The sequence below is a fragment of the Vigna umbellata genome, chromosome 5 (genome assembly GCF_029865625.1).
Source record: "Vigna umbellata cultivar VRB3 chromosome 5, Vumbellata_1.0, whole genome shotgun sequence".
NCBI lineage: Eukaryota > Viridiplantae > Streptophyta > Magnoliopsida > Fabales > Fabaceae > Vigna > Vigna umbellata.
In genome coordinates this window covers 11,496,596-11,509,267 of record NC_142169.1, presented here as the reverse complement: position 1 = coordinate 11,509,267, position 12,672 = coordinate 11,496,596, and the positions used below count along the sequence as shown (strand labels likewise).

Genomic DNA, 12,672 nt, shown 5'->3' with positions numbered 1-12,672 from the left:
ATTTCTGGGTAAAACATTGTGCTGCAAGTGGTTTTGGCTGGTGATTCCTTCAAAATGAAATTGGAATAGCGTGCGTGCGTGAGATAAGTGGTCCTAATCAAGGCTAATAAGTTGATGTTGTTTTATTTGGGATTAGGGTTTAATTATATTTTGTTTCATTGACGATGATTCTTCCGAAACTTGATTCTCCTTCCTGCGAAAAACCAACCAGAAAAAGAGAAGAAAAGGAAGACAAAAAATGATATCTCCCCCTTCCTACGAAGCCACAACAGAACCAGAAACGAAAAAGAAGAGCGCCTCCTTGTAGCAAGCTTCTCTCGCGCGTGACCGAAGAAGACCCTCCCAAGTTGGGTTTGTTCGAGACAAGAAAAGGATTTGGGAAAAAAGTTGTTATTAGAGTTCTTTAGGTGTGAAACAAGCATTTGGAAATTAAATTTAGGGTTCAAACCTAATGCATCCAATTAGAATTTAGAAATTAATAGAAATTGATAACTAAAAGTGATTAAAAGGAAATCCCAACCCTAATTAATTATAATTAAAAGAAATCCCCAAATCCCCAACTCTAATTATCTGGAACCACTTGCAGCACAATGTTTTACCCAGAAATCCCCAAATCAATCTTAGATAAAGGTAATTTTGGTTTAACCCACACTTAAACCTACCACCCAAATTTAAGTCATTTTATTTTTTTTAAATATTTTCACCAACTCACTTTACTTCACAGTGTCACATAATCATCCAACAGATTTGGTCACAGTGACATCAGCACTGTTAAATTTTTAACGGCATCCACGAAAAGGACCGAAGTAAACATTTTTAAACAAAATATGGGTCTTTATTGAACTTTTTCAAAAGGTAAGACCATTTTAAACCAAACCCCCAAAAGTTAGGACCAAATGATGTATTAAACTAAAAATAAACAAACAGCCACCATTTATTTTGTAAATTTGTTGAAGATAATTGGAATCGATATTGACAACTCTAAATTTAGCTGATTTTTTTAACTGTCCGCATCCTTGATATAAGAGGACTTGCTGAAAATGAGATTTTTGCTTTCACATTTTATATATAAATCAGATAAAAACATAGTTTTGCAATTATAGACAAAAACGTTTCGACCGCTATAAACGGGAAAAAAAAATGGAACACGCAGTAAGATGAACAAAACATTTATGTTGTGAAGATGAAATTGCCTTTAAAATTTTAACCAAAACTATTGTAATAAAGGAATAGCCATGCGCAAATACAAGCAGGAAATACTAAAAAGATGGAGCTACAACAAATTATGTTCACATAATCGAAGACCTACCTTCTGTACAACATAACCTATATACCAAAAGACGCCATGCTCTACCCTCTATTTTCATTGCAAATATAGCTTAGTTTCGGCTCAAACTGTTCCTCTACTGCCATCACAGCCCAAAACTGAATTCATATTTGCCCCTTCTAGAAGCACAATGCTTCCATAAGAAAATATGCTGTCCCACTTATGATATAAATGCTTACGAGAACTTAAATAATTTGGGAACTATTTTCGGATCAAGATTAAGTATACTGTGATCCTCAACTCATTAGGATATGTGCACAACTTTTAATCAATTTCTCCCTCTTCTACATCATGTACAGGATTTGGAACACTTGGTGGCTCACCTTCGTCATCTTCATCGTCAGCTTTGATGTATAATCCTAGTTGTTCCAAGGGATTACTACTCCCAAACTTGAAACTACCCAGACCATCCTGAGAGTGATCAGGACTCGTTTCGTCTACAGAACTCGGTAATTGCTCAGCGGGTACAGCTCTAAGCATTTCCAAATCTTCAAGAAGCCGAGAATTCTCATTGATTTCAACAGTCTTTTCCATCTGCGCAGATGCCCGTACATGCTCCCATAAAATCAAGACAAAACAAGCAGAAAGACATGACTTTGGTGAGAGACTATGCTATTTACCTGGAGCAGTGCTTGTCGAGCAGCTTCTCTCTCAAGCTCCCTTTTTCGTCTGGCTTCTGCAGCAGCTTCTGCTTCTGCTTGCTTTCTAGCATCTTCGGCTGCCTTTGCTTCTGCTTGCAGCCTAGCCTTTTCTGCTCGATAATGAGTTGGATAGAGAGGATTAGTTATTAAACAGCCAGTTTAGGCACGTAAATCTTGTTTACACAAGCATGACACCCAAATCACCTTTTCTTTGCTCCATCTCAAGTTTCTCCCTTTCCTGGCGCAATTTCTCAGGGTCTCCCTTTTCACCCTGACCCAATTAAAGCAAATGACATACAAATTCAACAATGATCAAAAGAAAGACTAAGATGCTTGGACCTCAACAATGTGATTTATCTTACTTGTGTCAGTGTCTTTTCTCGAGCTTTCAAGATGGTATCAAGAAATCGGTTCTTCATTACAGCAGCTCGGTAAAGCTTATCAGGGGAGACCTGTCTCTCAGTTGGAGCACTGTCCCCTATAACAACGACAAGATTATCAGTGTAACTATCCTGCATAACCACAAAACAATATCTTCAAAAATCTACTCACACTTACCATCTTGATGGCAATCAGAATCAAAAGAACTTGGCTTAAACTGAGAATTATCCTCAAGCTGATCTAGCCCACTGACAGATTCTGTGTAAGAAATAAAAGGTCAGAGTCTATATGGACAAAAATTAATCAATAATAATATTAAAGGTAATCTAACACAATTCAAGGAAACCAAGTCCCTGGTCCAAGTCTGACATGTATCAATAGGAAAATAGATGGTTTCAAATCAAATCATTGGTGCATGAAAATAAGACCATAAATCATAACAATTACTATATATGATAAAGTAACAGGAACATTTTACTTATCAGTACAGTATGTATGACACCGACTACAAAAGTATCCAACTAAGAATATATAGAAAACAATATTGTGGAATAAGCAAACCATACAACACAAACATGAGACAAATAATGAGATAAGAACCAAGTTCGTCTTCTTCATATTGTGGTTCATGCTATATCAAAATTGCAAAAAATGATAAACACAACTACTCACGATTTCTTTCAAGAGTAGCAGCAGCCGTGGTCTTTTCCGACAACTGAGATTCTGAACCCATATTTTCTGGTGCCTGAAGAACAGCTTAAAATGAATAACTATTCCATGTATAAATAAAAAACCATACACAAAATCTTTGCTAACAGTAGCAATAAAACAATAAAAACAGAGATAACTAAATAAAATAAATTCTTTCATTTAATAATCAAACTAGACCTTCGCTGCATTTGCTGGACTTGACTTTTCATCATCAGATTCACTGTCAGAAGAACAATCAGAGTCTGTATCTGCAATGCACACAGTATATTAACATAAAAAAATTTCAATTAAACATCAAAAGTGAAAATAAGCACATGAGATATCTCAATCAAAAGAAGCATATCCTTGGGTGAGAAGCATATCCTTGTTTAAAACAAAAAATTCTCAGCAAATGAGATATCTCCATCAAGAGCAACTTAGTTAACATAGAGTATAACAACCTCTCTTCTAAACTTCCATGGTAAGCATTTTATGGGGATGTGATCAGTTAAGAAACTTTGGGATGAGTAACCTAATTGTTATGTTTGTTTTAAAATATGTGTTACGACGGTATGAACTCACAAAATTAACTTATAAGATGAAATTTGCACTTAACTTCCAAACTAAGTTGGTCCATATTTGTAAGCGATGTGAGATCTTCAACACATTTTCTCATTTCAAGAACTTCATTTTGAGTGTGACTAGACATTTGTAGATCATGGTCATATAATGGGTGAAACAATAAACCCAATAAAAATCACTAGAATTAGTTTTGGTATCATCTTAAAATGTACATTTAGGGCTAAATCAGCACCACAAAACGAGTTTATAAGGTATGAATTATCCCCACTAATACCTTTTCAGGCTCCATCTCTAGCCAATGTGAAAAATTGATTTCCCAATATGCCCCTCATGTCCAACACTATTAGGCTATGTACATATAGATAACATGGTGGGTGGCCCCCATTAATAGATCTACGAGACACTCTCATTCGATTTAAGAACATTATTTCAGACCTAACTCAACTTTAAAAAGAAAAAAATAACAGTTTGTAAAAGAGTTTTCAACCCCAGTTTCATACTATTTAGCTATTTGGCCATGTTCCTGGACAACATGGGATGTCCAACATATTGATTAAATGATTTCTTGGGGATGTGATTTAGTTTCAGTTTTTGACAACAAATCTAGGGACTTTTACGGTGATCCAAGTGTCTATTTATAATATTATTGAAGGTTTATTTTCTATTGGAACTTGTTTATAAATAAAGAGGTTTGAAAGCCCCACAATGTTGATCACCACACAAGTTTATGATTGTTGTGAAAGCTGTTACCTCCTAGAAAGAATGATTTTATAGATTCTATTTTGGAAATAGAATGCAATAAAAGATACCACTATCTGGGATGAGAAAGGAGCATAAAATCTAGGATGGGACACAAAATACCTTAATCAAGGTTGTGGAAGGCAGACATGATTTTAAACATGTCTACGCCAAACTATGAAAATGAGTTTATGTACCTTATTGAATCAAAGACTCAGCAGTTCCACGAACCAAAGAGTCAACTCAAGTGATTCTGAGAATAATTGGGTTGTCTCTATAATTAAATGTTTGAATATGGATGTTGGATTATAAAATTGCTTATTTACTTTTATTGTAATGAAGTGGATAGTTCATACTTGATTATATTTTGCAGATACCCTTGTGTTCTACAACTACTGCACAACAGAGAACAAACGCTGTTTCTAAACTCCTTTTTTGAAACTTGTTTAATGCCTATTGTTAAAAGTATCGTTTCAGGGAATGGGATGATTTCATTGAGAGAGGAGACTTGAAGACTCAGTATTTATTTGGTTTAATTTTACATTGGTAAGTCTTTCATTTGAATAAATGGTGACTTATGGCTGAATAAGTAAACTTTAATTCTTAATTATGCAAAACCACTAGCAGACGCCCCAATTTTGGGCATATTGATTTATTTTGTATAGACTCGTTTTACCTTTTAAACGTGAATGAAATATCTGTTGAACTTTGGCTTCTTGGTCAAAGGTTTCACAATCACTTGGAAAAATGCATTATGAGATCTCATAAGAAAATACTGCACAATGGCAAAAGTTGGACTTTCAACTTGATATTCTATTTTGACCATACGTGGAACCAATTTACTGGGAGCCCTCAGAACTTTCAAACATGCAAAAGACATTCAGCCGGTCTATTATTCTGCCCACAAGCTAGCACAACATATCAAACAGACAAACAATGATATAATGTCTTTTATTGTTGAAAGTCAATTTCATTTTGAAGAATTGAATATGTTCTTAGAAGCTGATACACTAGAAGAAATTCAGTTGGACAAGTTATATATTGTCATGACCCTTCCTTAAACTTAAATATGCTCTCCTTGTTCAACCATGTCCCTTCAATCTAATTTCCTGAAGTCAAGCCAAGTAATTAAATTGTTAATTAACCTTTTATGTCAATTCTTTAATTACACAAGAATGAGGTACAAGTCAAGTGATCAAGAAAGTCATGCATCAAAAGGCTTATACTACTTTAGAACTAGTTTATTTGGGTCTTGCTGACATGAATCCAAAGAATATTTTCCTCTTATTTTTTTGCTCTTTTAAGCTTACATGGCATTTTACATCAATCTAGTTGTCCTCACACACCTAAGCAAAATGGTATAGTAGACACAGGGTTGAAAATGTTCATACCTTATTGTTTGAGGTCAATATATTTGCCATCAATGGGGCGATGCTATCCTCACTACTTGTCTTCTTATCAATAGAATTCTTCTTCTCTTGACAATAAAGTTCCTTGTTCCATTTTATTTCCAAATGGACCCTCTTTCATATTTCTCCACATGCATTTGGTTGTATAAGTTTTGTTCATAATATGTCTCTAGGTTTGGATAAGCTCTCAGCCAAAGCCATCAAGTGTCTTCTTGGGATATTCTCCCCATTCAAAAAGGTTATCAATGTTACTCTCGTAAAACCAAGAGATACTTCTATATGTTTGTCCCAGACTCCTTTCGTCACTCCCATATTGTGTGCGTATCGAATCCAATAGGTCCTAACTAAAGGTCCTCCTACTCCTGCCCACCTAAATCCCATCCAAAATCCAGCCAAACCATCATCACCACTTCTTAGTACCCACCCATGCAAGTCTAGTGCTCTAAGGTAAGTCCTCTTCATCAAGTCCTTCTCAACCATCACTCAATACCAAAATCCATAATAATGATGATTCGAGCTGGCTCATTAATATCCAAAAAGGCACTTGTTCTACTTGTAACCTACATCTTATTTAAAAATTTCCCAGCTATCACAAGTTGTCTCCTCCCTATTTTTCTTTTATGTCTCATGTCTTCTATTCAAAAAGTCATGACTTTTGAAGTACTCTTGAACATAATAACACAGAAGTTAGTTGATCTTCAATTTAGGAAATATACAATTGGATGTTGTTAGGTTTATGCCATTATAATTGGACCTGATAATGAAACAAGTAAATCTTTCTCTAACCTAGATAGAAATAGAAAGCGTGATGGAAATCTTATTTATCTTACTACTATTATACCTGATCTATCTTTTGCAATTGGCGTTGTTGTTGTTCAATTCATGCAAACTCCTTGTATTGATTATCGGAATGTTGTCATTTGTATTCTAAGATACCTAAAAAAACTCCTAGAAAAGGTTTGTTATATGAAGATAAAAGAAATATCCGGATCTCTAGGCAATGTGATGTTGATTATCGGAATGTTGTCATTTGTATTTAAGATACCTAAAAAAACTCCTAGAAAAGGTTTGTTATATGAAGATAAAAGAAATATCCACATCTCTAGGCATTGTGATGTTGATTGGGTAGTATCTCCTATGAACAGATGCTCTACTACATGATATTGTGTTTTTCATTGGAGGAAATATTATTTCCAAGCAAAACAAGAAAAAAAATGAAGTTGCATGCGAACTACTAAAGTTGAATATAGGGAAATGGTGTCTCTCAATTGCTAACTTGTGATGGTAGAACAATTCCACCAAGAACTAAAATTTTGTGACATAGAACAAAAGAAAACATATTGTGATAATCAAGAAGCTCTCCACATTACTTCCAATCTTGTGTTCCACAAGAGAACCAAAAACACAGAGATTGACCATCATTTTATTCAAGAAAAGTTGTTGTCCTAGAAAATTTGTACTGAGTTATACAAATCAAATTATCAACTTGCAGACGAATTAACAAAATCCTTAAGATGGCTTTAGACTTCATTTATTTATTCCAAGCTTGGTACTACAATTTGTATGGGCCAAGTTGAAGGAGAGTGTTAGAATAGGTTTAGAATAGGGGCATAAAATAGGCTTATTAAAAGTTGTTTGAGTTGTACCTACTTGTACCTAGGGTCCATGTGGTGTCTTTACTTGTTTTCTACTCTTTTCTCTCTTCCCTATTATCTCATATTAATCTACAGTTTCTATATAAATATGAGAACCTAAGAGAGACTTGGAAAAGCTCACTAAAATATACTTTCTCTATTTATCTCAAGTGGTTTAAAACCCTTACGGGAAATTGAAAGCAAGATTTAGGGTGAAAACTTAATTAAATAATAAAATGGTTCCCATATCATGTACCAGATCTATCTTAATTAACAATATTCATAGAAAAAGGAATCGAAGTCACAAATTACTCAAATTATTCAAGATCATCATAGGGAAATTTAGTCTTACTTACCATTGAAGCTGCCTGGGCTTAGGGATTTGTTCATTCGGTAAGTTGTATCCTTCAAAATCTCCACATGAGGATAACTAGACACAGGAGGCTCATTTCCACCAATATCTACTTCTTCATCAGCTGGTTCATTACCTAAACAAGTACAACGAAATTAAGTTTAAATGCAAAAGCAAATACAGCATATGTTCAGACTCTTGTGCACGCCACACAGACTCCACCTTTAAATGGTTGTAGTGAGGAATTGCTTGGTCCAGAATCATTCAGCACCTGCAACAGAAAACAGATGTCCAGAAGTCAAATCAGGTGTAAGACTGGCATCTCATCATGGAGATGTGCATAATTCACACACAACATGATACTGGCTAAAATTTATTAAAGGTTCAGGTAGAAAGCATGTACCTCTATTTCACAAGCTTCAACTTTTGTTTTGTTCTTTTCATTCTCTTGTAAAAAATCATCCAAAAGCTTCCTTAATGTGAACAGGGTATCATCACTGAGATCATCAATGTCAATCTCAATCTCATCCTCTCCACATTCTCTACCATTTGAACTATGCTCTTTTAAGAAATCAATTATATGCATAGGCATTTCTCCCAGTAGAGACTCCAATTCTCGACCTAGATCATGCTTCTCTTGATCTGACATGACCTTCTTTGCAGGTGGCATTATTTCAGGTTGAGGGGGCAAAGAGGCAATTTTCCTCTTCTTTGAAGGAGGCGCTGGTTTTTTAGTTTTCACACCTTCACTATTGTTTGGCTTTGCAGGTAATGGCAGAGCATCATTTCTTGGCAGTTTCTTCTCAATTGTTTTCCATCTCAACTCAAAAAATTTACTGAGAGTATCAGCCATCAGATGGACATCATTCCCGGGTGGATTGTACGTCATTGCATTTGAAAATGTAAGCCTCACATCATCAGCAAATTCCAGTGGACCAGCATATGCTCCTGCCCCTATCTTACTTTTTACTGTTCCCAAATCCATTGGACGCTTAATAATACTGAAATAATCCGGAAGATTCAACTTCACAACATCCACAGGGGTGTTGAAAACCCAACCATACTGGTGAGTCATCAACCTTTTCAACAGCACCTCACAATCTTTCATCAGCATTGCATGTGCAGTGGTTGGTGAAGCAGTTCGCACCGCAGACTCAAACTTCCCAGAAGAACCACGGTTCCATCCACGGGGCTTCTGGTTCTTATTAGCGGACGGTTTCATCTTATTCCCCGGTGCAGAACTAGACATTGATGGCTTTTTATCCCTTTCCACTCCATGCCCATTATTTCCATTACTACAACTAAGAATATCACTGGAGGAGGACATGGCAACACCATTCGTCCTCTGCACTTCAATTTTCTTCTGAAGCATCCGGATCTGCTCAAGCTCAGACCTCAATCTTTGCACTAGATCTTTCCTCTGAGAATGCGACATATTGGACAAGGGAACAATTTGCATGGCGCCACCAAAAGCATCACGGCGAGTCGAATTCAAACTAATGCATTTCCTCGCAGGGATACTCGAATTCTCAGAAACTGTAATTTCAGTGTCTATCCGACCAGAACTACCAGACCCCTCAGATTCACCGGCAGTATCTAGTCCATTCCCAAAATAACCCCCAGCTAACCTACTCTTCGCCATCGTCATATTCAATTATTCAACTAACCAAAATCCTCAGTTCCTCAATCAAACCTAACAGCCCAGTGCAGTTCACGAGTACTGTTGAAAATCACACAGTAGTAATTAACGAAACAAACCCAAATCCAACACGGTAATCTTCACTACTTGAAACCCTAATAGTACAAAAGGAGAAGGGAACCCAAAACTAAGGAAACAAACTCAATCAGTAAGAGAAATCCAAAGCACCTTCTTATTAACTCTAACCATTAAAACCATAAAAATAACAACAGTAACATGTAACAAGAAGGTAGTTACAAAGCTTCCACCACAGAGGCTAATTTCAAATGGGCTCAAACCCCAAATCAAATTACCAGCTACTAACTGAAAGCAGCAGCTTGCTGAATGAAACTCGAAGGAGTTCCTAATATCCAGAGGAACCCTAGCTTCAAAATGGTGGCAATTCAAACTGGAAGAGGCCCACTAAACGAGCTAGGGAGAGAGATCGACGTAGGAGTGAACCCTAGCTGAGCAAAACGACAAAAGTTGTACGCGTTTCACCAGAAGCAATAAGCGCGGTGGGATGAGCAAAGAAGAGAACGACTTCGTTGCAAGAGGAAGAGAAAAGAGATGATGAGAGAAAGGTTATTGGCTAGGGGGAGACGAGAGTGAGGCTAAGAGCAGTTTCTTTATTGTTCAGAGTAAAGCTCTCGTCTCCTTTAAATAGTAAAATAGCAATGCCGCCCCTCTCTTTCGTCAATCCCTTGCACTGCAATTTGCATATCTTCATGAAGCATCTTAGCCATAGGATTCATGTACAGTTGACGGATACGATGCGTCCCAGGTTAAGACTTGTGATTGAGATTTGATTTGAGACTCTATTTTATAGTGATATGATAATGATTAATGCCTACCATTAATAAATACATTTTTTAGTATACACTATCTCTTGTAATTTTGTCTTTTGTACTTATATATATATATAATCTTAATTAACTTTATTTTATTATTTTAGTTTATGAAAATGTGATAAAATTATAAAAATAATAAAATTTATTTATTTTGTAATTTTGTTTTAGAACTGCATTTTATAATTTTAATAATAAATTTTATTATGATATTTTGTTATTATAGTTTGAAAAAAATATATACAAATCCTATAAACTCTAAACAAAGATTTCTAAATCAGAGGAAGAGAGAAGATTGATGTTTTGGAAGAAGAAAAAAGAGAGATGACAATAATTTCTTAGTGTAAAGAAAGATTAATGGTGTTTTAGGGTTGTAGAAAACTTTTATTATTGGTCGGGTATCAGGGAACTTACATTTGTTTGTTTATTGTTGTATGTTATATATGTTCTTGGTTATTTTGATTAATAATCATTGTTTGATATATGTTTATATGATTGTATGTTGTTTGTGTATGCATGAGCATAGAGTTTGATGCTAAGAGAAAACAAAGGTACGATGTTTAGAGGTTTCCATGCAAATATATATTATAAGTGTTGGTTATTGGGTTTCCTTCCTGTGTGGATAATAGGTCAAATAATGTGAACCTTTATGTCTCACTGTTTCAGTGGAGATGGGTCAGATTAGTAGGGCATATTAGAGTCATTTGAAGAGAGGAAAAAAAAGGAAGAGAGAAATGAAGAGCAGACTGTGGGTTCCAAACGTATGATTCTTCACTTTGACTATTCGGATTGTCAATATATATATATATATATATATATATGTATATATATATATATATGTATATATATATATATATGGTTTTTCTTTCTTCAGTTGGTATATTTTAACAAAGTATACTTGTAGACAAAAATACCCTCATATATTATGGATTATGAGTTTTAAAAACAAAAAAAAAAGAAAAACCCTCAAACCCTTACTGACCCCTCTCTTATCCCTCCTTCCTCTCAATCGTTTCTCTTTCGTCTCTCTCACTCTCACTTTAATTTTCTCTCTGTCATCCTACAGTAGCTCCAACTGAAAAAATCAGAATCACTCACTTAATCCTAATCCACCTTTCTCACTTATCCAATTTGTTTCTCTCTCATCTTCATTCTCTCTCACATCCACACACAGCAACCCGTAACACCGCAATTTGTTCCTGTTAAATCATTTAGTACGATGTGAGCTTCATTTAGTAACATGCAGTGTCGTAGGTTATTGTGTGGGTGAGAGAGAAACAAATTAGATAAGTGATGAAGATGAATTAGAGTTAGGTGAATGTTTCTAATTTTTTCAGTTGGGGTTACTTTGAGATGAAAGAGAGAAGGTTAGAGTGAACAAGATAAAAGAGAAATGATTAAGAGAAATAAAGGATGTAAGAGCGGTGAGTAAAAGTTTGGAGATTTCTTATTTTAACCTTAAAACTTAAAATCATATATGAGAGTATTTTTGTCTACTAAAACTCGATACATTTTGTTAAAATATACCAACTTAAAAAGAGCTTACTACTTATGTTAATAAAAATACTTTTTTGGATGAATAATTGATTCTTTAAAATTTTAGGGGAAGATAACATTGATGCCCGTATCTTTATAAATAAACACACTTTAAAGTTTATGATATTTTTGGTGAGAAAGTTTATTGGGCTGGTAATTTAGTTAATTTAGTTTTAATTCTTAAATAAAAATATAAATGGTTTAATATTTTATTTTTATATATTTATTTAGATCTTTTTATAATAAGTATAGTTTGTAAAATATAATTTTTATTATTAGTTTGTATATATATTTTTAATTTTTTATAAATTTTATGTGACGGTAATAATTGATGACTTTAATATGTTAATGAGATGTTAAAATTTATAGATGACCTTGTTTGAAAATGAAACTCTTAAATAAACCAAACAATAAAAACAAGGGATGTGTTAAACTTAAAACATGTTTGAATTGTAAAAGCATTTTTTTTTTTTATAGAAATTGTTTCCTATTTTCATAAACGATTTAAAATAAGGAAAAATACATCTGACAGTGTTCTGATATTTCTACTAATTTTAAAATAGAAATTATTTCTCTTTTATATTTATAATAAAATAAAATAAATATAATTTTTAATTTGTGAATAAATATTCTCTTTCATTATGTTTTTAATAAACAACAACATTCTTTATATTTTTAGTAAGTTCACATTAACTTTCTTTATTTTATTTAAAAATATCATATAAATCAGCACTTTCAAAAATAAAAAGTTAAAAATAAATAATATATTCTAACATTGCTTTTTGACATGTAATTATAAATTTTCACAAATAATAAATTTACTGACTTTACATGGTTGGGGAAAAAAACATGTATC

At 34.1% G+C, this 12,672-nt stretch overlaps 1 protein-coding gene across 1 annotated transcript; it reads right to left on the bottom strand.

Annotated features, from left to right (window-relative positions):
- Positions 1 to 1,236: 1,236 nt before the first annotated feature.
- Positions 1,237 to 10,134, bottom strand: GTE8 (global transcription factor group E8). Its single transcript, XM_047300313.2, has 10 exons — positions 8,158 to 10,134; positions 7,977 to 8,025; positions 7,759 to 7,890; positions 3,238 to 3,308; positions 3,022 to 3,094; positions 2,527 to 2,607; positions 2,331 to 2,446; positions 2,173 to 2,239; positions 1,948 to 2,078; positions 1,237 to 1,861 (listed from the first exon to the last, which is right to left on the bottom strand). Exons 1-10 carry the CDS (start codon positions 9,400 to 9,402, stop codon positions 1,592 to 1,594), a joined length of 2,235 nt encoding a protein of 744 aa, XP_047156269.1. The 5' UTR covers positions 9,403 to 10,134; the 3' UTR covers positions 1,237 to 1,591.
- Positions 10,135 to 12,672: the final 2,538 nt, after the last annotated feature.